The sequence below is a fragment of the Somniosus microcephalus genome, chromosome 4, assembly GCF_052327205.1.
Source record: "Somniosus microcephalus isolate GS21.2 chromosome 4, FLI_Smic_1.0, whole genome shotgun sequence".
Classification (NCBI taxonomy): Eukaryota; Metazoa; Chordata; class Chondrichthyes; order Squaliformes; family Somniosidae; genus Somniosus; species Somniosus microcephalus.
In genome coordinates, this window is record NC_140990.1 from 22,678,658 (window position 1) to 22,705,977 (window position 27,320).

Consider the following 27,320-nt stretch of genomic DNA (forward strand, 5'->3'; position numbering starts at 1 on the left):
GAGCTGGAGTGGACCATACGGCCTCTCGAGCCTGCTCCGCCATTCAATAAGATCATGGCTGATCTTCGACCTCAACTTTACTTTTCCACCCGATCCCCATATCCCTGAGGGACGTTAGTGAACCAGTTGGGATTTTAATGACAATCCGGTAGCTGTCATTATTTTTTTTCTAGTGCCAGCCCCACAAATTCCCAGATTCATTGAGCTCAATTTCACAACCTGTCTGTGTTTTTCTGGGTTCTCTCTCACGCTCCCTTTTTCCTGTTTTATATTCATTTTACAGGGTATTCGAAGGGGAGGATTTGTAGACAAGAAATTTAACTCAAACATCACATCAAGATCTGACAGTGTCACTCAATTCATTGGGACCTGAATATCATCAGACATAACATGGAAGCAAAAAGCACCGTTCACAGCGGGGAGAAACCGTACACGTGTTCTGTGTGTGGACGAGGATTCAGTCGATCCTCTGGCCTGGCAAAACACAAGCGCAGTCACACCGGGGAGAAACCGTGGAAATGTGGGGACTGTGGGAAAGGATTCAATTACCCGTCTGAGCTGGAAATTCATCGACGCAGTCACACCGGGGAGAGGCCGTTCACCTGCTCCGTGTGTGGGAAGGGATTCACTCAGTCATGTGACCTGCTGACACACCAGCGAGTTCACACTGGGGAGAGGCCATTCACCTGCTCCATGTGTGGGAAGGGATTCACTTCTTCATCCCACCTACTGAGACACCAACTTGTTCACACAAATGTGAGACCTTTTAAATGTTCTGACTGTGAGAAGAGCTTTAAAAGTAAAAGCGATCTGCTGACACACCAGCGAGTTGACACTGGGGAGAGGCCGTTCACCTGCTCAGTGTGTGGAAAGGGATTCACTTCTTCATCCCACTTACTGCAACACCAACTTGTTCACACCAATGTGAGACCTTTTAAATGTTCTGACTGTGAGAAGAGCTTTAAAAGTAAAAGCGATCTGCTGACACACCAGCGAGTTCACACTGGGGAGAGACCGTTCACCTGCTCCCGGTGTGGGAAGGGATTCACAAATTCAACCCACCTACTGAGACACCAGCGAGTTCACACCGGGGAGAGGCCGTTCACCTGCTCAGTGTGTGGGAAGGGATTCACTCAGAGCTCCAGCCTGCTGAGACACCAGAGAGTTCACACTGGCGAGAGGCCGTTCACCTGCTCCGTGTGTGGGAAGGGATTCACTCAGTTATCCCACCTACTGATTCATCAGCGAGTTCACAAGTAACTGCAGTGGTTGGATTCTGCTGTTACTGCTGCTGTTAATCACATCCAGGAATGCACCATGTTCATTTTGACAGTTGGGTTCACTCCTGCTGTTGAACTCCACCACTGACCCTGCTGAAGGTTGTAGGCTCAGGGAGTGGGGCCTCCAGGAGTGGACGGTAAGAAAGCTGGGTTTCGGTATCCTGACAAATATATGGCGAGGAACCAGAGGAATCCTTACTAAGGAAATGACTGGGGTTTCACCGGCCAGCGTAGGTCTAGGGGTGAATGGTGCCTGACTCCCTGAACTGTTTTACATTGAGATCAAGAGGAATTCAGTTTACAGGAGAATAGAGAGAAATATCACCCCACAGTTGAGGGAGACAAAAGCAGCCATTAGAGAAGCTCAGAGATCTTTGGAAAAGAAGATGGTGCTCAATTGTGGTAGTAATGGTAAAATCTTTCCAACTCCGTCAGGAGGCAGAATCCCGTTAAAGATGGTTTCGGGCAGAGGTGGGCAATGATTTGGGCTGGAGGGCCACTTAACAAGTGGTGGTGAGCTGTTGAGGGCCGCACACCAATGTTGTCCCTAAGGTGAACAGCTGCATGTTGGCGCAGCAATGGCGAGGCCCCGTGCAGGCCGCTCACCAGCTCCTGCCGCTGGGAGAGAAACCGCGCAGCACATTTAAAGGGACTGCGCACATTGGTGAGAGCAAAGTGTTCAATTGGTGAATCGGAAACAGTCTGGCTCTTAGTGTTGAGCATCGCACCACTTCTACCCTCCCAATAATTTATCAACATAAATTCAGATAGTCCTCAGAACCAACTGGAGATCAGGCCATCTTAGACTGGGTATTATGTAATGAGAAAGGAATAATTAACAATCTTGTGCGAGGCCCCTTGGGGCGTAGCGATCATAATATGATAGAATTCTTCATTAAGATGGAGAGTGAAGTACTTGACTCAGACGAGGGTCCTGAATTTAAATAAAGGAAATTATGATGGTATGAGGTGCGAGTTGGGTAGGATTGATTGGGGAATGTTACTCAAAGGGTTGACGGTGGACAGGCAATGGCAAACATTTAAAGATCACATGGATGAACTACAGGATTTGTTCATCCCCGTTTGGCATAAAAATAAAACAAAAAAGGTGAATCAACCGTGGCTAACAAGGGAAGTTAGGGATAGCATAAGATCCAAGGAGAGGACATATAAATTGGCCAGAAAAAGCAGCAAACCTGAGTATTGGGAGCAGTTTAGGATTCAACAAAGGTGGACAAAGGGATTAATTAAGAGGGGGGAAATAGAGTATGAGAGTAAGCTTGCAGGGAACATAAAAACTGACTGTAAAAGCTTCTATAGATATGTGAAGAGAAAAAGTTTGGTGAAGTCAAGCGTAGGTCCCTTGCAGTCAGAATCAGGGGAATTTATAATGGGCAACAAAGAAATGGCAGACCAATTAAATACATACTTTGGTTCTGTCTTCACAAAGGAGGACACAAATAACATCCCAGAGATGTCAGGGAACATAGGGTCCAATGAGAGGGAGGAACTGAAAGAAATCACAATTTTTTAGGAAAATGGTGTTAGGGAAATTGATGGGATTGAAGGCCGATAAATCCCCAGGGCCTGATAATCTACATCCTAGGGTACTCAAGGAAGCGGCCCTAGAAATAGTAGATGCATTGCTGGTCATCTTCCAAAATTCTATAGACTCTGGAACAGTTCCCATGTTATCCCACTATTCAAAAAAGGTGGTAGAGAGACGGGGAATTATAGACCGGTAAGCCTGACATCGGTAGTGGGGAAAATGCTGGAGTCCATTATAAAAGATGTAATAGCAGAGCACTTGGAAAACAGTGACAGGATCGAACAAAGTCAACATGGATTTACAAAAGGTAAATCGTGCTTGACTAATCGACTGGAATTTTTTGAGGATGTAACTGGTAAAATAGATAAGGGAGAACTAGTGGATGTGGTGTATTTGGACTTTCAGAAGGCTTTCGATAAGGTCCCGCATAAGAGATTAGCGTGTAAAGTTAAGGCACATGGGATTGGGGGCAAGGTATTGACTTGGATAGAGAACTGGTTGGCAGACAGGAAGCAAAGAGTGGGAATAAACGGGTCTTTTTCCGAGTGGCAGGCAGTGACTAGTGGGGTACCGCAGGGATCGGTCCTAGGACCCAAGCTATTCACAATAAATATTAATGATCTAGACGAGGGAACTAGATGTAACATCGCCAAGTTTGCAGACGACACAAAGCTGGGTGGGCGTGTGTGCTGTGAGGAGGATGCCGAGAAACTCCAGTGTGATTTGGACAGGTTGGGTGATTGGGCAGATGCAGTGTAATGTGGATAAATGTGAGGTTATCCACTTTGGTGTCAAAATCAGGAAGGCAGATTATTATCTGAACGGCAATAGATTGGGAGAAGGGGAAGTGCAACGAGACCTGGGTGTTCTTGTGCACCAGTCGCTGAAGGTAAACATGCAGGTGCAGCAGGCAGTTAAGAAGGCAAATGGTATGTTGGCCTTCGTAGCGAGAGGGTTCGAGTACAGGAGCAAGGATGTCTTGCTGCAGTTGTACAGGGCCTTGGTGAGACCACACCTTGAGTATTGTGTGCAGTTTCGGTCACCTTATCTAAGGAAGGATGTTCTTGCCATGGAGGGAGTGCAGCGAAGATTCACCAGACTGATACCTGGGATGGCAGGAATGACATATGAGGAGAGATTGGGTCGATTGGGCTTATACTCGCTGGAGTTTAGAGGAATGAGAGGGGATCTCATTGAAGCTTATAAAATTCTAACAGGACTAGACAGACTAGATGCAGGAAGGATGTTCCCACTGGCTGGGGAGTCCAGAACCAGGGGTCACAGTCTAAGGATAAGGGGTGAGCCATTTAGGACAGAGATGAGGAGGAATTTCTTCACCCAGAGAGTGGTGAACCTGTGGAATTCTCTGCCACAGAGGGCGGTGGAGGCCAGTTCATTAAATATATTCAAGGAGTTGGATATATTTCTTAAGGCTAAAGAGATCAAGGGATATGGGGAGAAGTGAGGGACAGGGTACTGAATTTGGATGATCAGCCATGATCTCATTGAATGGTGGAGCAGGCTCGAGGGGCCGAATGGCCTACTCCTGCTCCTATCTTCTATGTTTCTATCTTAAATACACAGAATGTGGTGCAAGATAGTAAAATCTGCCGTTACTAAATGAATGAAATGAGTGATCGATCGATGGATTATATGTTGGACTGAAAGTCCACGAGGCTGTTTGGCCGAGCGGCTCGAGTCTTTTGAAGCACAAGTAGCTCTTTGTGGACACTGTTTCTGCTTCAAAAAACTGAAGAACATCAGAAATCATTAACGGAGACGGGCACAGCATGCCAGCTCAACAAATGGCACAAAAGACTGGTGGGTGTGGGTTTATGCCCAATCTCCCTCACACTGCAAACCCTTAATCTCCACTGGACTGTCGGGAAGAAAGAGGGGGGTCAACAGAAAGTGAGCCTGTCCCCACAAGGAAGTCCATTTGAAGGGTGAGACCCCACGGGTCACAGTAGAACGGCAGGGTCAGAGCAAGCTGCCCACCTGTTCCCTCAGCTGAGAATGCTTTGGTTGTGTGCAGGGACCTAAAGAGAAAAAAACACACAACAAAAAGTAAAAGGCAAAAGAAAACTTCAAAGGATTTGCTTAAAGTAAGAAAATACTATATTTGTAAAATAACTGCAGGTAGTTCTTTGGCTAAACTCTTACTTAGTCAAACAATCATATTCCAATAAGTGATATTGCAGCTTGCTGTTGATGATAATTAGAGATGTACTTTGTAGATAAATAGTGTACGAGGTTAAAAAGCAGAAAGCTTCCCATTTGGGGATTCCTGTTGCTACGGAACTGCTCAGGCAGTTTCCATCGTTATTTTGTTGTCCTTTTGGCCATTTTTAGCAGTTGTCCTTCTAGTTCAGATATGCTGGGGGTAATTTGAACCTCCCCCACCTGACGGGATTCAATTTCCTGCCCGTTTTACACCTTCCCCCTCCATTACCTCATCAAAAAACTCAGTCAACACCATCAAACACGATTTGCCTTTAACAAATCTGTGCTGGCTCTCCTTTATTAGTCCAGACTTATCCAAGTGGCTGTTAGTTTTCTCCTGGATTATTGTTTCTAAAAGATTCTCCACCACCAATGTTAAACTGACTGGCCTGTAATCGCCAGATTTATCCTTCTCCACCACCAATGTTAAACTGACTGGCCTGTAATCACCAGATTTATCCTTCTCCACCACCAATGTTAAACTGACTGGCCTGTAATCACCAGATTTATCCTTCTCCACCACCAATGTTAAACTGACTGGCCTGTAATTGCCAGATTTATCCTTCTCCACCACCAATGTTAAACTGACTGGCCTGTAATCGTCAGATTTACCCTTCTCCACCACCAATGTTAAACTGACTGGCCTGTAATCACCAGATTTATCCTTCTCCACCACCAATGTTAAACTGACTGGCCTGTAATCACCAGATTTATCCTTCTCCACCACCAATGTTAAACTGACGAGCCTGTAATCACCAGATTTATCCTTCTCCACCACCAATGTTAAACTGACGAGCCTGTAATTGTCAGATTTATCCTTCTCCACCACCAATGTTAAACTGACTGGCCTGTAATCACCAGATTTATCCTTCTCCACCACCAATGTTAAACTGACTGGCCTGTAATCGCCAGATTTATCCTTCTCCACCACCAATGTTAAACTGACTGGCCTGTAATTGTCAGATTTATCCTTCTCCCCTTTTATGAACGAGGGTGTAACATTTTCAGTCCTCCAGTCCTTTGGCACCACCCCTGTATCTAAGGAGGATTGGAAAATTGTGGCCAGCTCCTCTGCAATTTCTACCCTTCCCTCAGCTACCTCGACTGCATCCCATCCAGACAGTGACTTTTCCACTTTAAGAACCGCCAGTCTTTCTAGTACCTCCTCTTTATCTGTTTTTATCTCATCCAGTATCCCAGCAACCTCCTTGTTTACCATAGCCCTCTTCCTTGGTCAACACCGATACAAAGTACTCATTTAGTACCTCAGCCATGCCTTTTGCCTCCACCAACAGATCTCCATTTTGGTCCCTAATCAGCCCCACCATTCCTCTGACTACTATTTTACTGTTAATATGCCTGTGGAAGACCTTTGGATTCCCTTTTATGTTTGCTGCTAATCTATTCTCATACTGTCTCATTGCCCCTCTTATTTTCTTTTTCACTTGTCCTCTGTACTTTTTATATTCAGCCTGATTCTCCCTTGTATTGTCAAGCTGACATCTGTTATACGTCCCTTTTTCTGCTTCATCCTACTCTCTAACTCCTTCCTCATTCAGGGAGCTCTGGCTTTGGTTGCTCTCCCTTTCCCCCTTGAGCCAAAACTGTACCCGAACCACCACCTCATTTAAGGCCGCCCATTGCTCCATGACTAGTTGATGATGGCGGAAGAAGCTTCACCTGGAAGAAGTCATCCAAACAGAAGCAGAACCTCCAGTGCGACAAGAGCTGATCGCTCTCCCATCTTAACGCGGAAATCCTTGTGATGGGGTTTTGGTGTACGCAGTCAGCTTGCCCCTGACTGCTTTGAGTGGTTCGAATCGCTCCCACACCCCTGTGGTTCTAGACTCCGGACTTAGGTACAGGCTGCGATACAAATTGGAGTAGACAACTGGTTTGGTGCAAGAAAACTGTATTTTATTAAAGGCACAATAAAATTACAACACTGAAAATTACTGGAATAGTTACAGGCATATAAACGTACACTTAAATAAGAATGGGGAACACACGGCACAACGAGGGAAACATCACATTAGTAATCCCCCTACCCTTGTCCCACCCCCAATATCTAACTAAATTGTGCTATAAGGGGCCAGGGATTATGCTCACCAATAAGGGTTTCTTGACAGGTCGAATCCTGTCGATTAAGCTGGTTGCGGTTTTGGGATTCGCTCTTTGGGGCCTGCCGTCGCTACGTGGTCCATGGGCGCGGTGGTGGATTTGTCTGAGTAAAATACCCTCTTCTCCGTTAGAGATAGGGAGTAAAGTCTTTGTTGGGTACTTTATCTTGTAGAGTGGAAAACTTCGGGTTTTGTTCTTCTGGTGGTGGTCTGGTCATCGAGGTTTTGTTGCGGTTGGGGTTCGGTTGGCGGTCTTCAGTGTCGGCTCAGTCGCGGTGGCCTAGATCATTACCTGTGCAGTGGTAATGATCTGAAGGTATGGTTTACCCGGCCCTTTGTTACCGCAGTGCTTGTGGTCGTTCCTCGTGTAAGGTTGCGGTTGCAGCCTAGTCGTCTTCGGTCGAGCCTGCCCCCCTCGCCGCAATGTTCCGTGAGCCTTCCGGTCTGCTTCTTTGCGTTTCGAGTAACCTGGACTTGAGCGTGTGCCTGCTTGTCCCCAACGCTTAAACACACTGCCCTTCTCTGCTTGCTCGTCTCCGTAGCAGTTCGTCTCCCCTTTTGCCTGCTTTCGTCTGCTTTTCCTTGGTTACTGGTGGGCCTACAATTATACTCTTTTGGAGGTTGTTATCTGCATGCCAAATCAGGGCTAGTGCTTTGTCTAATTTTTGGCGGGCTCGTCTAAGGTGATTATAGTCGTTCACCTTAACTGCTTTTTGGGTGGTTGCCCCGTTGCTAAATGGTCTTTAATGTCTCGGTGTTTGTTATGCATAATGTGAATCGGTATCTCCCTGGCTTAGTAGCCAGTTTAAACTGTAAGCGATTATTTATGCAAAGGTTTGATGGGTTCGAGATTAAGTCTTTCCTGAGTTGATTTGTTTCAAAATGAAGAATGCGTATTCTGTATTATCTAGTTGTCTGGCTTCAAAAATAACAAGTCTCCCACAGGCCCAGGCATGTCAGGTTTTTCAAAGCCTTTTTGAACTTGACCTGTTTTGCAGGGTCCTGCTTTCAATCTTGCAGGTTTCTGCCACAAGGTCCAGAAGCCATTTCCTTTAGGGTACCCTTATTAATAACTTGTCCTTCAGGGTCCCTTTATTAATAACTTTGGGGAATGTGGGAATTTTGAGAACCCTACACTTGGTCTTCACATTTATCTGTTGCTTGATGCTTGTGTGAACTGTTACATGATTAAAGGTAACTTTTGATTAACTAAAGCCCAGAGCAGTGTGACTTTCTTTGACTGTCTAATGTCCAGTTCCACTAAATCACTGGGATATCTGTATCCCTACACCAGTGGGTGTAGAACAACCCAGCCAGAGTAGTGGGACAGTTTGGAAATGGTGCGATGGGTTTGGATTTCAGCACAGGGATGAGGGAGAGTGTGTGGGACTGGGATTTAGTTTCAGAGGAATAGGAGAGAGTAATGTTCCATATAAATGCCAATTGTCTGTTCTGAGTTTCTATCCTGGACTTCCAGTGCTGACTTTTGTAAACTCTTTTTACAGGGGATTAGAAGGGGAGGATTTACAGACCAAACAAACCTTGGTCATCTTGTAGATTGTACATCCTGGTATGGATAGCAAGCTGGTTACAAAACAGAGAGCAGGGGTTAGGAGTGGCTACTCCGACTGGCAAAAGGTGGGAAGTGGTGTTCCACAGGGATCAGTGCTGGGATCACTGTTGTTCACAATTTACATAAAGGATTTGGACTCGGGAATCAGAAGTATAATTTCAAAATTTGTCTCTGACACCAAATTGGGGGGTATAGTTAATACTGAGGAAGACTGCGAGAAAATGCAAGAAGACATTAATAAGCTAGCAGAATGGGAGGGTAATTTGTAAATAAATTTCAATATAGCTAAGTGTGAGGTGGTGCATTTTGGTAGGAATAATAAGGCCACACACTACTTGTAACATAAGAATCTAAATGGGGTAGAAGAGCAAAGGGATCTCGGGGTCCAGATACACAAATCACTAAAAGTAGTGACGCAGGTTAATGAGGCCATAACAGGAGCAAACAATGGACTGGGGGTCATTTGTCGAGGGATCAAATTGAAAAGCTGTGCAATTACATTAAACTTGTATAGAACCTTGGTTAGACTACACTTGGCGTACTGTGAACAGTTCTGGTCTCCAGATTATAAAAATGAGATAGAGGCACTGGAGAAGGTGGAAAAAGCATATGCAGGGATGATCCCAGAACTGAGAGGATATATTTATCAGGAAAGGCTCAACAGGCTGGGGCTCTTTTCTCTAGAATAAAGAGAAGGCCGATGGGTGACCTGATCGAGGTCTTTAAGATTATGAAAAGGTTATATCGGGTGGACCTGGAGAAAATGTTTCCACTTGTGGGGGAGTTCAAAACTACAGGTCATAAATATAACACAGTCTCTAATAAATCCAATGGGGAATTCAGGAGAAACTTCTTTACCCCAAGAGAGGTCAGAATGTGGAACGTGTTACCACAAGGAGTAGTTGAGGCGAATAGCACAGATACATTCATGGGGAAGGTAGATAAGCCCATGAGGGAGAAAGGAATAGAAGGATATGCTAATAGGGTTAGATGAAGAGTGGTGGGAGGAGACTCGTGTGGAGCAGAAACACCGGCATTGACCAGTTGGGCCGATGGCCTGTTCCTGTGCTGTAGACTCTGTCATTCTATGTAACTCTGTGTAACTATGCCTTCTGACTCCTGACGTAGCTGGAAAAGCTTTTACTATTATTTCCACAATTGAGCACCATCTTCCAAAAGATCTCTGAGCTTCTCTAATGGCTGCTTTTGACTCCCTCAATTGTGGGTGATATTTGTCCCTATTCTGCTATAAACTGAACTCACCTTGATCTGAACTGGTTTCCCCGTGGATGTTCCGGGTCGTGTATTTTTAGTTATACTGGTGTCTAACACGCACACATCAATAAAACAGGGAATTCCTGGAAACACGCTGCAGGTCCTTCTTTATCTGGAGATCAAATGTCTGTTGTATAATTGTACCAGCAGTTAACAGGCTCTGGTGAACTCCTCTATCTGCTATTTTAATGCAGACTTTAACCAATTTATTTTATATGGGTTTATTTTAAATGAGTTAACATCTGCATTAAAACGTTAGAGTCAGGACTGTCACACAAACATGTTAAATCTTTGTGGAATAATTACCACTGTAATTTTTAGACTGGAAACTTAAACCTGCCGTTTCACTTTCAGTCAGGAACAGATCGCATTTTGACACCAATCTCTGATTTGACAGCACGTTCCCAGCATTCACCTTTGTTCTTCCTGACTCTAAACACAGTTGTAAAGGAGCCTTCTGTTCCGTGTCTAGGAGCTCTGAGCCATGGAAGGGAGCAGCTGGGACACATTTCTTACATGCCTCAAGTTAAACCCGCACGGCGACTTTGCTGTCAGTGAAGAGAGACGAGATAGACCAAAGTGCCGTTTGCCCCTCTCAGTGTGGCCTTGAAGGACTGTGTCCAGGCTGAAGTTCTGTTCCCGCCGTACGATCCTCCCCCAGATTGTCCTTTCTGAGCTCCAGCCAGGTGATGCTAAACACTCAGGTGGGAAAGACAAACATCTACAACAATGTTTTGAAAGCAACGCTAATATATTTGACATATATCCAGAATATTAAACTCCAGCCCAGTTAAAGGAATTATTAACATCAGCAGAAACAAACTGCAACTGTCAGAATGAACTGGTTCAGTCCTGGATGTGATTAACAGCAGCAATAACAGCAGAATCCAACTCCTGCAGTCACTTGTGAACTTGCTGGTGTCTCGGCATGTGGGAGGACCGAGTGAATCCCTTCCCACACACGGAGCAGGTGAATGGCCTCTCCCCAGTGTGAACTTGCTGGTGTGTCAGCAGGGTGGATGACAGAGTGAATCTCTTCCCACACACAGAGCAGGTGAAAGGCCTCTCCCCAGTGTGAACTCGCTGGTGTGTCAGAAGGTCGGATGACTGAGTATATCCCTTCCCACACTCAGTGCAGATGAACGGCCTCTCCCCAGAATGAGTGCGCTGGTGTATCGTGAGTTCAGGTGATCGCCTGAACCCAGTGCCACAGTGTGAGCATTTGAACGGCCTCTCCCCAATGTGAGTGTGCTGGTGTACAGTGAGGTCGGATGACTGCCTGAACCCAGTCCCACAGTGAGAGCACCTGAACGGTCTCTCGTCAGTTCCCTGGAACTTTTATAGCACTTCCCACAGTCCGGGCATTTAAAAGGTCTCTCGTCAGTGTGAACTCGCTGGTGATTCAGCAGATTGGATAACTGAGTGAATCCCTTCCCACACTCAGAGCAAGTGAACAGCCTCTCCCCAGTGTGAACTCGCAGATGTGTCAGTAGGTGGGATGAACGAGTGAAACGCTTCCCACACACGGAACAGGTGAACGGCCTCTCCCCAGTGTGAACTCGCTGGTGTGTCAGGAGGTGGGATGAATTCGTGAATCCCTTCCCACACTCAGAGCGGGGGAATGGCCTCTCCCCAGTGTGACTGCGCTTGTGTCTTTCCAGGTTGGATGATCGGCGGAAGCTTTGTCCACACACAGAGCATGTGTACATTTTCTCTCCGCTGTGAATGATGCTTTTTGTTTCCATGTTCAAAGGCTGATGATATTCAGGTCCCGATTAATCAAGTGACTCTGTCAGATCTTGATGTGATGTTTTGTTTGAGTTTCCCGTCTTCAAATCCTCCCTTTCTAATGCCCTATAAAAGGAATTTAAAACAGGAAAAAGGGAGTGTGAGAGAGAACCCACAAAAACCACAAAGGCAAGTTATGAAATTGAGCTGAATTAATCTGGTCACTTGTGGGGCCAGCACCAGAAAAAAGTGACCATGAAAGCTGCCGGATTGTCGTAAAAACCCAACTGGTTCATTGATGTCCTTCAGGGAAGGGAATCCACCACCTGGTCTGGGCCTACACACGACTCTGGCCTCTATGGGAGGAGAGAAAGAGAGATGTGGGAGGGCGAGGGGTTGAAGGAGAGAGACTTTATACATCTGCAGCTCGACAACAACTTTGACAAAACCTCCCAAACCTGCGACCTCCAGCTCATAGAAGGACAAGGGAAGCAGGTACATGGGAACACAATCACCACCAAGTTCCCCTCCAAGTCACTCACCATCCTGACTTGGACAAATATCACCGTTCATTGCTGAGTCAAAATCTGGTAACTCCTGGCATTGTGGGAGTACCTTCACCACACGGACTGCAGCCGTTCAAGAAGGCCCACCATCACCTTCTCAACAGGACACTGGGGTTTGGCAATATATGCTGGCCTTGTTAGCGATGCCCATATCCCAAGAATTAATTTTAAAAATCTGTATGTAAAACGGATTAAAAGCCTTTACAGAAATACTTGTTCCTAAAACAATACTTTTTTACATTGTAGGGACAGTGTCTGTGTAACAACCTAATCTCCCCCAGAATCCACCTCCCTTGACAGTCCCACATTGGAAATTGTTGGGTCCTCCTGGGCTCAGAAGTACTGGGAGTTAAACCCAGCAGCTTCTCCTCCATCTCCACTCCAGCTCAAACTGAAGGAACAAAAAGACCTACACAGGCGGCCAGGGACCTACCTTCCGTCAGCCTGCAATAAAACTCTTCCCCACAGCCACTGACTAATGGCGTCCGCAGCACCCACAATTCCCCGCGCCCCAGAAACCACTCTATACAAGGCGCTGATTTCCCTGCTGAGAGTGCGCATGCTCCCCGGGGCCGCGGGCCATTCTGGGAGCCTGGCTCCTGTCCTTTGCCCCAAGTCGGACTCGGTGGAACCGGCTGAAAAAACCCTGGGTTTCCTGGTGCCGGGGCCCTAGCCGCACGTCCGCCGGGCCCAGCCGCTCTGATTCTGATTGAGTTTTTTGATGAGGTAACAGAGAGGGTTGATGAGGGCAATGCGGTTAACGTGGTGTACATGGAGTTCCAAAAGGCGTTCGACAAGTGCCACATAATAGGCTTGCCAGCAAAGTTGAAGCCCATGGAATAAAAGGGACAGTGGCAGCATGGATATGGATACAAAATTGGCTAAGTGACAGAAAACAGAGAATGGTGGTGAACGGTTGTTTTTTGGACTGGAGGAAGGTACACAGTGGTGTTCCCCAGGGGCCGGTACTAGGACCACTGCTTTACTTGATGTATATTAATGACTTAGACTTGATGTACAGGACACAATTTCAAAATATGCAGATGACATAAAACTTGGAAGTAGAGCGAACAGGGAGGAGAATAGTGATAGACTTCAAGAGGACATAGACAGGTTGGTGGAATGGGCGGACACGTGGCAGATGAAATTTAATGCAGAAAAGTGCGAAGTAATACATTTTGTTAGGAAGAACGAGGCGAGGCAATATAAACTAAAGGGTACAATTCTAAAGTGGGTGCATGAACAGAGAGACCTGGGGGTATGTGTGCACAAATCGTTGAAGGTGGCAGGGCAGGTTGAGAAAGCATATGGGATCCTGGGCTTTATAAATAGAGGCATAGAATCTAAAAGCAAGGAAGTTATGATGAACCTTTATAAAACACTGGTTCGGCCTCAACTGGAGAATTGTGTCCAATTCTGGGCACTGCACTTTATGAAGGATGTGAAGGCCTTAGAGATGGTGCAGAAAAGATTTACAAGAATGGTTCCAGGGACAAGAGATGATAAACTTCAGTTACGTAGATAGACTGGAGAAGCTGGGGTTGTTCTCCTTAGAGCAGAGGAGGTTGAGGTGAGATCTGATAGAGGTGTTCAAAATCATGAGGGTTCTGGACAGAGAGAGAGAAACTGTTCCCATTGGCGGAAGGGTCGAGAACCAGAGGACACAGATTTAAGGTGATTGACAGAAGAACCAAAGGCGACATGAGGAAAAACTTTTTTATGCAGCGAGTGGTTAGGATCTGGAATGCACTGCCTGAAAGGGTGGTGGAGGCAGATTCAATCACGGCTTTCAAAAGGGAATTGGATAAGTACCTGAAGGAAAGACATTTGCAGGGTTACGGGGAAAGGGCGGGGAGTGGGACTAGCTGAAGTGATCTTGCAGAGAGCCGGCACGGGCTCGATGGGCTGAATGGCCTCCTTCTGTGCTGTAACCATTCTATGATTCTGTAAAATATTAGAAAGTTTGTTCCACAGAAGCACGGGTTTTATCTGCTTTTATTGATGAATTAAAAAAGTCTGCATTAAAACCTGAGCCAGTGTGTTGTGAGACAAAGAGCCTTGTGTCCAATAAGGGGAATAAAGGCCAACAGCCTCCCCCGGCCCCGGGCCCTGAACAAGGGACTGGAGAAACTCGCTGCCCTGCGGATCAGACAATCAGCCGGCGCTAGTCCCGCCCCTCGGGCTCCCCGATTGGTTGAAGGACACGTCACCGGCTCGCTCCTCCAGCCCCGCCCCGCTCGCTCCCTATTGGTCGGAAGCTCCCGTCAATCAGGCCGTGGGCCCGGGTCACGTGTCCCCGAGGAGATCATGTGATCCACCAACTAACGCCGCTCGGTCCGGGGCCTCGCCGACTCTCAGGTTTCTCTATTTCTCTTTATTCTCTCCCGATCCACCCCGACTCCGCGCGATTGTCCACCCAATCGGAGCGGAGAAAACTCACTTTGCGTCACCGATCGTGACTCTGTAACCGACACCAAGGGCTTTCCCGGAATGCCCCGCGCCGACTGCGTCCGACAGGATCCGAGTGCGCCGGCGCAGCCCCGTGTGGGGGAGGGGTTTGGTCTCCTCTGGACATGCGCAGTTATTACCCTTGGTGACCGGGAGGGGTCGCTGTGCCGGAGTCGGCCCAAACCGCCGTCCCGCGTGCGCATGCGCGGACTCTCAGCTGTCAATCAGCCAGAAAGCGGTCTCTGGTGCATTTATATAGCGCCTTTCATAACCACCAGTCGTCTTGAAGCGCTTTACAGACAATTAAGTACTTTTGAAGTATAGTCACTGTTGTAATGTAGGAAATGCGGCGTCAATTAGCACACAGCAAGCTCCCACAAACAGCAATGTGATAATGACCAGATAATCTATCATTTTGTTAACTCTGTTTCTCTCTCTACGGATGCTGCCTGTCCTGCTGAGTGTTTCCAGCATTTTCTGTTGTTATTTCAGATTTCCAGCATCCGCAGTATTTTACTATTATCCTTTTGTTATGTTGATTGAGGGATAAACATTGGCTAGGACACCGGGGATAATTCCCCTGCTCTTTCCCACATTACAACAGTGACTACACCTCAAAAGTACTTCATTGGCTGTAAAGCACTTCAAGACGTCTGCTGGTCATGAAAGGCACTATATAACTGCAAGTCTTTCTTTATCGAAATAGTGTTATGGGATCTTTTACATCCACCTGAGAGAGCAGACAGGGCCTCAGTTTAATGTCTCATCCGAAAGACGCCACCTCTGACACTGCCTCAGTACTGCACTGGAGTATCAGCCTAGATTTTTGTGCTCAAGTCTCTGGAGTGGGACGTGAACTGACAACCTTCTGACTCAAAAGTGAGAGTGCTACCAACTGTCATCTTCCAAAATTCTATAGATTATGGAACAGTTCCTGCAGATTGGAGGGTGGCAAATGTAATCCTACTATTTAAAAAAGGAGGGAGAGAGAAAACAGGGAACTACAGACCGATTAGCCTAACATCAGTAGTAGGGAAACTGCTAGTCTATTATGAAGGATGTGATAACAGGACACTTAGAAAATATCAATGGGATTAGACAAAGTCAACCTGGATTTATGAAAGGGAAATCGTGTTTGACAAACCTACTGGAGTTTTTTGAGGATGTAACTGGTAGAATAGATAAGGGAAAACCAGTGGATGTAGTGTATTTGGATTTTCAGAAGGCCTTTGATAAAGTCCCACATAAGTTTAGTGTGCAAAAGTAAAGCACATGGAATTGGGGGTAATATACTGGCATGGATTGAAAATTGGTTAACAGACAGGAAACAGAGAGTAGGAATAAATGGGTCTTTTTCGGGGTGGCAGGCGGTGACTAGTGGAGTACCGCAGGGATCAGTGCTTGGGTCCCAGCTATTCACCATATATATCAATGATTTGGATGAGGGAACCAAATGTAATATTTCCAAGTTTGCTGACGACACAAAACTAGGTGGGGTTGTGAGGAGGATGCAAAGAGGCTTCAAGGCGATTTAGACAAGTTGAGTGAGTGGGCAAATACATAGCAGATGCAGTATAACGTGGATAAATGTGAAGTTATCCACTTTGGTAGGAAAAACAGAAAGGCAGAGATTGGGAAATGTTGATGTATAAAGGGACATGGGTGTCCTTGTACACCAGTCACTGAAAGCAAACATGCAGGTGCAGCAAGCAGTTAGGAAGGCAAATGGCATGTTGGTCTTCATTGCAAGAGGATTTGAGTACAAGAGCAAGGATGTCTTACTACAGTTATACAGGGCCTTGGTGAGAGCACACCTGGAGTACTGTGTGCAGTTTTGGTCTCCTTATCTAAAAAAGGATATACTTGCCATAGCGGGAGTGCAGCGAAGGTTCACCAGACTGATTCCTGGGATGGCAGGACTGTCGTATGAGGAGAGATTGGGTCGACTAGGTCTGTATTCACTAGAGTTTAGAAGAATGAGACGGGGATCTCATTGAAACGTACAAAATTCTGACAGGGCTAGACAGACTGGAGGATGTTTCCCCTGGCTGGGGGGTCTAGAACGAGGGGTCACAGTCTCAGGATACGGGGTAGGACATTTAGGACTGAGATGAGGAGAAATTTCTTCACACAGAGTGTGGTGAACCTGTGGAATTCTCTACCACAGAAGGCTGTGGAGGCCAAGTCACTGAATATATTTAAGAAGGCGATAGATAGATTTCTAGACACAAAAGACATCAAGGGGTATGGGGAGAGAGCGGGAATATGGTATTGAGATAGTGGATCAGCCATGATCATATTGAATGGCGGAGCAGACTCAAAGGGCCGAATGGCCTGCTCCTGCTCCTATTTTTCTATGTTTCTCTATGTTTCTAAGCTGCGACTACACTGGCGATATTTATAGTTAACTTGTTTACTACATTATTGACCTGGCCCTGCCCAAACCATAATCACAAGGATATCTGTGCATTGTTCTGACTGTGACCACAAGGCTGTGTCACTATTACACACACACACCGTTTCCTTCTTTCACATCTCCATACACAGACCATCTCTTTACACATCCCCTTCCATCCTCAATCAACATAATTGAAAAATAGATTATCTGGTCAATACCACATTGCTGTTTGTGGGAGCTTGCTGTGCAGAAATTTCCTACATTCGAACAGTAACTACACTTCAAAAGTACTTCCTTGTGTGTAAAGCACTTTGGGACGTCCTGAGGTTGTGAAAGGTGCGATAGAAATACAAGTCTTTTTCCTTGGATAATAACAATACTACACTGGGATAAATCTTCAGTCATTTTCTATAACAGGCTCTCTGGAAGGTGTGGGGAGCTGGGACTTGAGAGTAACTGAAGATATTAGAACTGAGATAATCTAGAGTTAGAAAGGAGAAAGGGCCCAAAAATGGAACAGTCGGTAACAGGACATCAATTAGTCTCCTCTTACCTTGGAGGAAAGAAATACTCGACACTGTGTATCTGACATTTATCCAGAATATTAAACTCCAGCCCAGTTACAGGACTTATTCTCATCAGCAGGAACAAACCTTACCTGTTAGAATGAACATGGTTCAGTCCTGGATGTGATTAACAGCAGCAATAACAGCAGAATCCAACCCCTGCAGTCACTTGTGAACTCGCTGGTGTGCCAGCAGGTTGGAATACCGAGTGAATCCCTTCCCACACACCGAGGTGAACAGCCTCTCCCCAGTGTGAACTCGCTGGTGTCTCAGCAGGTTGGATAACTGAGTGATGTAAGCCCCCAAAGTGCAGACCAAGTGATATACATAGTCGACGTCACTGGCTTGTTGTAAGAAAGACAGACCCAATAATTGAAGTCAAAATGGTTTATTCAGGCCTGGGGAGCTGTGGCTCTTGCGTCCCAACACAAGGCTCCGACTCCACCGAATCTCTTGAGGTTCACACAGTTATACACATATTACGAGACCTCCTACTACAAGAGGTCCAATCGATTTAAAAGTCTATACATTAATCACTAACTAGGTGTGTCTAACTTATACAAGGTAGCCTATAACATAAGTTTCACTTTTCACTGCAGGGGCCTGTGGACCCTCTGATTTCTTGGAAATGAGTCATCAGGACATGTGATTTCTGAGAAAAGAGTCATTCTCTCTCTTGACCACTACTAAGTTTTGTTTTTCCAGAAAAGGGTTATGTCAGTGTCTCTTTTTTGTAAGTTTCATCTCTCTAAACTGGTATGGTCATTTCTGCAATTAAACATACGAATAATTGGTACATTTCATCTTTTAACATTTTGCTGCCGCAATTGCGTTCTACTAAACGTGCCCTGTTACGCTCATTTTTAAATCTTACTTCACTGAGTGAATCCCTTCCCACAGTCTGAGCAGGTAAATGGCATCTCCCCAGTGTGAACTCGCTGGTGTCTCAGCAGAGTGGATGAATCAATTAATCCCTTCCCACACACGGAGCAGGTGAACGGTCTCTCCCCAGTGTGAACTCGCTGGTGCCTCAGCAGTTGGGATGACCGAATGAATCCTTTCCCACACATGGAGCAGGTGAATGGCCTCTCCCCAGTGTGAACTCACTGGTGTCTCAGCAGATCTATTGTGCTTTTAAAGATCTTCTCACACTTAGAACATTTGAAGGGTCTCTTTTCAGTGTGAACAAGTTGGTGTTCAGTGAGGTTGGTTAATCGAGCAAATCGTTTCCCACACACAGTGCAGGTGAACGGCCTCTCCCCAGTGTGAACCCGCTGGTGTCTCACCAGCTGGGATGACTGACTGAATCCCTTCCCACACGTGGAGCAGGTGAACGGTCTCTCCCCGGTGTGACTGCGCCGATGAGTTTCCAGCTGGTACAGGGAGCTGAATCCCTTCCCACAGTCCCCACATTACCACGGTTTCTCCATGGTGCGGGTGTCCTCCTGTCTCTCCAGGTTGGACGATCAGTTGAAGCCTCATCTACACACAGAACACGTGTACGGTTTCTCCCCGCTGTGAACGACGGGTGTGTGTCTCGGTGCTTTTCCAGTCACACTGATGTTTGAAATCTTTTCCCATGGACAGAACAGACAAACATTTCTCCTTCCACATTCAAAGGCTGATGATATTCCCTGTAAAAGCCGTTTACAAAAGAGATCACTAAGTTCAGGAAAAAAGTGCAGAACAGATAATTCTAGTTTCTATGGAACATTCTTTCCTCTCTTAGTACCTAGAATTACATACATTGTACAGCACAGAAACAGGCCAATCGGCCCAACTGGTCCATGCGGTGTTTATGCTCCACACGAGCCTCCTCCCATCTCTCTTCATCTCACCCTATCAGCATCTCCTTCTATTCCTTTCTCCCATGTGTTTATCCAGCTTCCCCTTAAATACATCCATGCTCATCACCTCAACTCTACTCCCTGTGGCAGCAAGTTCCACATTCTCACCACTCTCTGGATCGCATGTTCATCCCTGTTTGGCATAAAAATAAAACAAAAAAGGTGACTCAACCGTGGCTAACAAGGGAAATTAGGGATAGCATAAGATCCAAGGAGAGGACATATAAATTGGCCAGAAAAAGCAGCAAACCTGAGGATTGGGAGCAGTTTAGGATTTAGCAAAGGAGGACAAAGGAAATAAATTAAGAGGGGGAAAATAGAGTATGAGAGTAAGCTTTCAGGGAACATAAAACTGACTGTAAAAGCTTTTATAGACATGTGAAGAGAAAAAGATTGGTGAAGTCGAGTGTAGGTCCCTTGCAGTCAGAATTGGGAATTTATAATGGGGAACAAAGAAATGGCCGACCAATTAAATACATACTCTGGTTCTGTCTTCACAAAGGAGGACACAAATAACCTCCCAGAGATGTCGGGGAACATAGGGTCTAATGAGAGGGAGGAACTGAAAGAAATCAGTATTTGTACGGAAATGGTGTTAGGGAAATTGACGGGATTGAAGGCCGATAAATCCCCAGGGCCTGATAATCTACATCCTAGGGTACTTAAGGAAGTGGCCCTAGAAATAGTAGATGCATTGCTGGTCATCTTCCAAAATTCTATAGATTCTGGAACAGTTCCCATGGATTGGAGGGTAGCTAATGTAACCCCACTATTTAAAAAAGGTGGTAGAGTGAAAACGGGGAATTATAGACCGGTAAGCCTGACATCGGTAGTGGGGAAAATGTTAGAGTCCATTATAAAAGATGTAATAGCAGAGCACTTGGAAAACAGTGACAGGATCGGACAAAGTCAACATGGATTTACAGAAGGTAAATCGTGCTTGACTAATCTACTGGAATTTTTTGAGGATGTAACTGGTAAAATAAATAAGGGAGAACCAGTGGATGTGGTGTAGTTGGACTTTCAGAAGGCTTTCGATAAGGTCCCACATAAGAGATTAGCGTGTAAAGTTAAGGCACATGGGATTGGGGGCATAGTACTGACTTGGATAGAAAAATGGTTGGCAGACAGGAAGCAAAGAGTTGGAATAAACGGGTCTTTTTCCGAGTGGCAGGCAGTGACTACTGGGGTACCGCAGGGATCGGTCCTAGGACCCCAGCTATTCACAATATATATAAATGATCTAGACGAGGGAACTAGATGTAATATCTCCAAGTTTGCAGACGACACAAAGCTGTGTGGGCGTGTGTGCTGTGAGGAGGATGCCGAGAAACTCCAGTATGATTTGGACAGGTTGGGTGATTGGGCTGAAGCATGGCAGTTGCAGTATAATGTGGATAAATGCGAGGTTATCCACTTTGGTGGCAAAAACAGGAAGGCATATTATTATCTGAACGGCAATAAATTGGGAGATGGGGAAGTGCAACGAGACCTGGGTGTCATTGTGCACCAGTTGCTGAAGGTAAGCATGCAGGTGCAGCAGGCGGTTAAGAAGGCAAATGGTATGTTAGCCTTCATAGCGAGAGGGTTCGAGTACAGGAACAAGGATGTCTTGCTGCAGTTGTACAGGGCCTTGGTGAGACCACATCTTGAGTATTGTGTGCAGTTTTGGTCACCTTATCTGAGGAAGGATGTTCTTGCCATGGAAGGAGTGCAGCGAAGATTCACCAGACTGATACCTGGGATGGCAGGAATGACGTATGAGATGACATTGGGTCGATTGGGCTTATACTCGCTGGAGTTTAGAAGAATGAGAGAGAATCTCATTGAAACTTATAAAATTCTAACAGGACTAGACAGACTAGATGCAGGAAGTATGTTCCCGATGGCCGGGGAGTCCAGAACCAGGGGTCACAGTCTAAGGATAAGGGGTAAGCCATTTAGGATAGAGATGAGGAATTTCTTCACCCAGAAAGTGGTGAACCTGTGGAATTCTCTACCTCAGAAGGCAGTTGAGGCCAATTCATTAAATATATTCAAGGAGTTAGATATATTTCTTAAGGCTAAAGGGATTAAGGGATATGGGGAGAAGGCAGGGACAAGGTACTGAATTTGGATGATCAGCCATGATCTCATTGAATGGCGGAGCAGGCTCGAGGGGCCGAATGGCCTGCTCCTGTCTTCTATGTTTCTGGGTGAAAGAGTTTAATCTAAATAGGACTTTCCTGGGCAGCCAATGAGCACTGCTGCCTCTTTTGTGCATTTCCTTGTGAGGCTAAACGGTTGATATTTTCTGATCAAAAATAGCTGAGCTCGGCAGCATTAGTCCTGTTTTGCATCCTTTGGAGACCAGGTGTACGAGTAGAGTGAGCGCAGCCTTCACAGCAACCGGAATAAAATTGTTACAGTTGTGAAGGAACTTTGAGTAAGTGCACTGGACGACAAACAAAGTATGTGTGTCAATTATTGTCTGACTGTGCTTCTGTGATGTTTTAAAGGTGCTATATAAAGGTAAGTTGTTGTTTGGTTTGAGTTTGCGGTGTGTAAATGCTGCCCTTCTCTCAGCCTGTAAAAGGAGTTTACAAAAGCCATCACTGTGAGTCCAGGATAGAAATTGACAAGATTCTCTCCTCCTGGTTCCTGGCCAAGGGGGCTGCGCATGCGCCCTGCTGCCCCGAGCCTCTCAAGATGGCGGCCGTTACCCCGGGCCTGTCACCGGGAGAAAGCCCCGCAGCTGCCGCCCCGCTCGGGGCAAACGCCCGGCGGCTCTTGGTCGAGGCCTGAGGCCCACACCGGGAGTGTGTGAAGCGGATAATGTTGAGTGTTTTAATAATGGGTCCTGGGGCCGCACTCGGGGTGTGAGCAGCCCGCGTCCCCCCGGGGTTCATGAACCCGCTCCCTGAGCTCGGGGTGTGAGCAGCCCGCGTCCCCCCGGGGTTCATGAACCCGCTCGGGGTGTGAGCAGCCCGCGTCCCCCCCGGGGTTCATGAACCCGCTCGGGGTGTGAGCAGCCCGCGTCCCCCCCGGGGTTCATGAACCCGCTCCCTGAGCTCTCTCACCTGATGTGTCAGCGGCTGCTGCCAAGGTCTGCGCATGCTCAGCTCACACTGCCCGGGTGATTGACGGGAGCTCCGGACCATTAGGAGGGGCGGGGCTGGAGGACCGAGCGGGCGGCAGGTCCTCCAACGTGGCTGAGGACCTTTAAACCTGAACAACAGAAGGTGAGCTGAGCATGCGCGGGAGAGGCTAATTGTTGGGCAGTGTGAGCTGAGCATGCACGGGAGAGGCTGATTGTTGGGCAATGTGAGCTGAGCATGCGCGGGAGAGGCTGATTGTTGGGCAGTGTGAGCTGAGCATGCGCGGGAGAGGCTGATTGTTGGGCAGTGTGAGCTGAGCATGCGCGGGAGAGGCTGATTGTTGGGCTGTGTGAGCTGAGCATGCGCGGGTGGCGAGGCTGCACCAGGTCAGAGGGAGGCGGGCTTCACACACCCCGAGTGCGGCCCCAGGCCCGAGTACAAGAGTAGTGAACATTATCCGCCCCCACCCGCGGGTTCCCGTTTCACTCCGGCCCGAATCTCAACAAACCGCCAAACTCCGGGACAGACAGGAAGTGAGTCAGGGAGCGTCTGTAAATAGAGGAGAAATGGAGACTGGTCAGGGAGCGTCTGTAAATGGAGGAGGAATGGTGACTGGTCAGGGAGCGTCTGTAAATGGAGGAGAAATGGTGACTGGTAAGGGAGTGTCTGTAAATGGAGGAGAAATGGTGACTGGTCAGGGAGCATCTGTAAATGGTGCAGAAATGGTGACTGGTCAGGGAGCATCTGGAAATGGTGCAGAAATGGTGACTGATCAGGGAGTGTCTAATGAAGGGAGAAATGGTGACTGGTCAGGGAGCATCTGGAAATGGTGCAGAAATGGTGACTGATCAGGGAGTGTCTAATGAAGGGAGAAATGGTGTCTGGTCAGGGAGTGTCTGTAATGAAAGGAGAAATGGAAACTGGTCATGGAGTGTCTGTAAATGAAGGAGAAATGGTGTCTGGTCAGGGAGCGTGTGTAAATGGAGCAGAAATGGTGACTTATCAGGGAGCGTCTGTAATGAAAGGAGAGATGGAAACTGGACAGGGAACGTCTGTAAATGGAGGAGAAAAGGTGACTGATCAGGGAGCATCTGTAAATGGAGGAGAAATGGAGACTGGTCAGGGAGCATCCTTCACCTAATCTGAGAAATATTACACAGGGACAGTTTATAGGGAGGGACCGAGTGTGGAAAAGGGGGTTTTAGAAGTCCGGAATGAAAATGAAAATATTGTCACTATTAAATTAGATTTAGAATGAAATTCTAAACACAAGACAGATTTTCTTTATTTCAGATTTCCAGCATTCGCAGTATTTTGCTATTGTATGTTTACATAGAGGCTGCTTGATTCTGAATTAAAAGACTAACTGCCCAGAAACTCTTGAATTGAAGCTTTTTTTCAATTCCTCCTTGGCTTCACCCCTCCCTATCTCTGTAACCTCCTCCAGCCCTGCAACCCTCCCAGATTGCTGCGCTCCTCCAATACTGGCCTCTTGCACGTCCCCAGTTTTAATCGCTCCACCATTGGCGGCCGTGCCTTCAGCTACTGGGCCCTAAGCTCTGGAATTCATTCACCCAAACTCCCCGACTCTCTTTCCTCTTTTAAGCCGCTCCTTCAAACCTACCTCTTTTGCGCTGATATCTCCTTATGCTGTTTGGTGTCAAATTTTGTTTGATAACGCTCCTGTGAAGCACCTTGGGACATTTTACTATGTTAAAGGTGCTACATAAATGCAAGTTGTTGTTATTCTCTACACAGAGACCTTCCCTGTTGGAGATGTCCATAAACATCATTGTGCTGTCTACGGGCAAAGCCATCTGTCTTAACTGTCAATTTAAGAAGTTTATAGTTCCAATTAACTCCTGAGGCACAACACTCAATTGTGGGAAGAAAATATACTGAAGGAGCTGTTAGTTACAAAAACAGTCTGCCAAGCCTATGTCTACGGAAGATCGAGTTAGAGTGAGCACATCTGTAAAAGGAATGCAGCTGGAAGTAATATTCCTTGCAGTTCGATGGAGGCCCTTTGTTAGTTCATTAATTGTAAGATTAGTTTGAGGTTGTTTGTTCTGTAACTTTCCTTCAGCAGGATGATCTAATTGACAGATGTAACAAGAATCACGCAGGCTCTACTTTTCAGGCCTTAATAAATTTTTACAGGTAAATCAATAATGTTTACAGTACAAACTGCCACTATTTAATAAACCAAGAAAAAGAACCCGTATACACCAGTCCTACTGGCATCGCTCAATCATTCAGTCATTCATTCCTCCGTTCGTTTGTTCGCTCAAGCATAAATTCCATTGTGCATGTCTGCGTGCGTGCGTGTCATTTGTCTACCTGCGTGCATGCGTGCGTGCGTTCATTCATCCGTCCAGGCAGGCCTCATGCTCACCCAATAGGATGCCCGCTGTCATCCTGGGGAGCGAAGGCCCTTCATTCGGTCGAACGTAAGTTCCATTGTGTATGCGTGCGTGCGTGCATATTATTTGTGTCCGCATGCGTGCGTTCACTAGAGCGTTCGTTCGTTCGATTAAGCAAGGCTTTAACACTAAATAACACCACAATTTACAAAGTCCCATAACCATATCAGAAATCAATTAAAACTTCAAGTAAACTACTTTTAACCAGAAACCCGAAACTTCTTCAACAAAACAAGAAAATACCAGTTCTACGCCAGTCCTATTGGCACTCTAATAACTCCTCGTTTTCACTTGATGTTATCTAACCATATAATGTCCACAGTCTTCAACTTTTCCACAGAAAAGAAGCCGACCACTTTCTCAAATCCCGTAAAAGAAGAAAACGACTACTCAAATTTCCTTCTTCTTGCTGTTATCACTCACAGGACCCAGCCATCAAGACATTCATTATTCCTTGCCGATATTACTTTGTTTTGCCTTTTATCTTCCTTTTTTCACCATTATTCCGTTCTCTTTTCCCATCTTGCAGTTAGCAGCTTAGTTGAGAGTCCGTACCCCGGGGATAAGAAAGCTGACTGCTGCAGTCAAGGTGGAACATCTTGTGGTGCCTCCCAGATCTGCTATCAGTCTGCTCAGTTGATGGACCCTGCCTGTCAGAAGAACTTTACTACACAACTATAATATTGTATGATATCATAATTAGTATTTGTTTGTAGAATCTGTTATATAAGGAACATTTTCACAGCGGGGAGTAACCATATATGTGTTCTGTGTGTAGACGAGGCTTCAACCGATTGTCCAACCTGGAGAGACACGAGGACACCCGCTCCACGGAGAAACCCTGGAAATGTGGGGACTGTGGGAAGGGATTCTCTTGCCCATCTGAGCTGGAAACTCATCGGCGCAATCACACTGGGGAGAGACCATTCACCTGCTTCGTGTGTGGGAAGGGATTCACTCGTTCAAGGAACCTCACTGAACACCAGCTTATTCACACCGGGGAGAGGCCGTTCACCTGCTCCATGTGTGGGAAGGGATTCACTCGTTCATGGACCCTCACTGAGCACCAGCATATTCACACCGGGGAGAGGCCGTTCACCTGCTCCATGTGTGGGAAGGGATTCACTCGTTCATGGAGCCTCACTGAACACCAGCGTATTCACACCGGGGAGAGGCCATTCACCTGCTCGGTGTGTAGGAAGGGATTCGCTTCATCAGCTGACCTCACTTCACACCAAGTTGTTCACACTGATAAGAGACCTTTTAAATGTTCTGACTGTGAGAAGACCTTTAAAAGGAAAAATGATCTGCTGGCACACCAACGCACTCACACTGGGGAGAGGCCGTTCACCTGCACTGTGTGTGGAAAGAGATTCATTCGTTCACCCCACTTGCTGAGACACCAACGCACTCACACTGGGGAGAGGCCGTTCACCTGCTCCGTGTGTGGGAAGGGATTCACTCGGTCAGTCACACTCACTGAACACCAGCTTGTTCACACTGATGAGAGACCATTTAAATGTTCTGAATGTGAGAAGAGCTTTAAAAGCACAAGGGTTCTGCTGAAACACCAGCGAGTTCACACCGGGGAGAGGCCGTTCACCTGCTCTGAGTGTGGGAAGGGATTCACTCAGTCATCCAACCTACTGAAACACCAGCGAGTTCACAACTGACTACAGGGGTTGGATTCTGCTGTTATTGCTGCTGTTAATCATGTTCAGGACTGAACCATATTCATTCTGACAGTTAGGATTTGTTTCTGATGTTAATAACTCCCTAACTGGGCTCGAGTTTAATCTTCTGGATATATATGCCAAATAAATCAGCTTTGTTTCAAACACACTGTGTGTCGAGTCCTTGACGTCTCCAAGATAAGAGGAGACTAATTGATGTCCTGCTACCGACTGCTCCATATTTGGGCCTTTTCTCCTTTCTAACTCTAGATTATTTCAGTTCTCATACCTTCGGTTACTCTCATGGACAAGTCCCAGATCCCCATACATTCCAGAGTGCCTCTCCCAGCCTTGGTATCCAGGGAAGGTCTCGGTAACACGCCCGGGATCACTAAACACAAAACCCAGTCTGTTAATCACTTTCAGCTGCTGGGCTTAGTGTGTGACCCACAGCATCTCTCTCACCTTCGATGTGTAAATAGAGCATCACGCCTGCAAATCTGGTTTATATTTAAATTAACTCAGGAAATGTATTTAACAGAAGATCAACAAGGAAACACATCACGGCCCAATA

The 27,320-nt window shown here is 46.5% G+C and overlaps 1 protein-coding gene and 1 pseudogene across 1 annotated transcript; one reads left to right on the plus strand and one right to left on the minus strand.

Annotated features, from left to right (window-relative positions):
- The first annotated feature begins 276 nt into the window (after window positions 1–276).
- Window positions 277–26,911, plus strand: LOC147118410 (uncharacterized). The gene is made up of 3 exons (XM_085983908.1): window positions 277–1,242; window positions 25,649–25,758; window positions 25,852–26,911. Exons 1-3 carry the CDS (start codon window positions 391–393, stop codon window positions 26,744–26,746), a joined length of 1,857 nt encoding a protein of 618 aa, XP_085840034.1. The 5' UTR covers window positions 277–390; the 3' UTR covers window positions 26,747–26,911.
- LOC147118411 (uncharacterized) lies at window positions 10,838–19,171 on the minus strand (annotated as a pseudogene).
- Window positions 26,912–27,320: the final 409 nt, after the last annotated feature.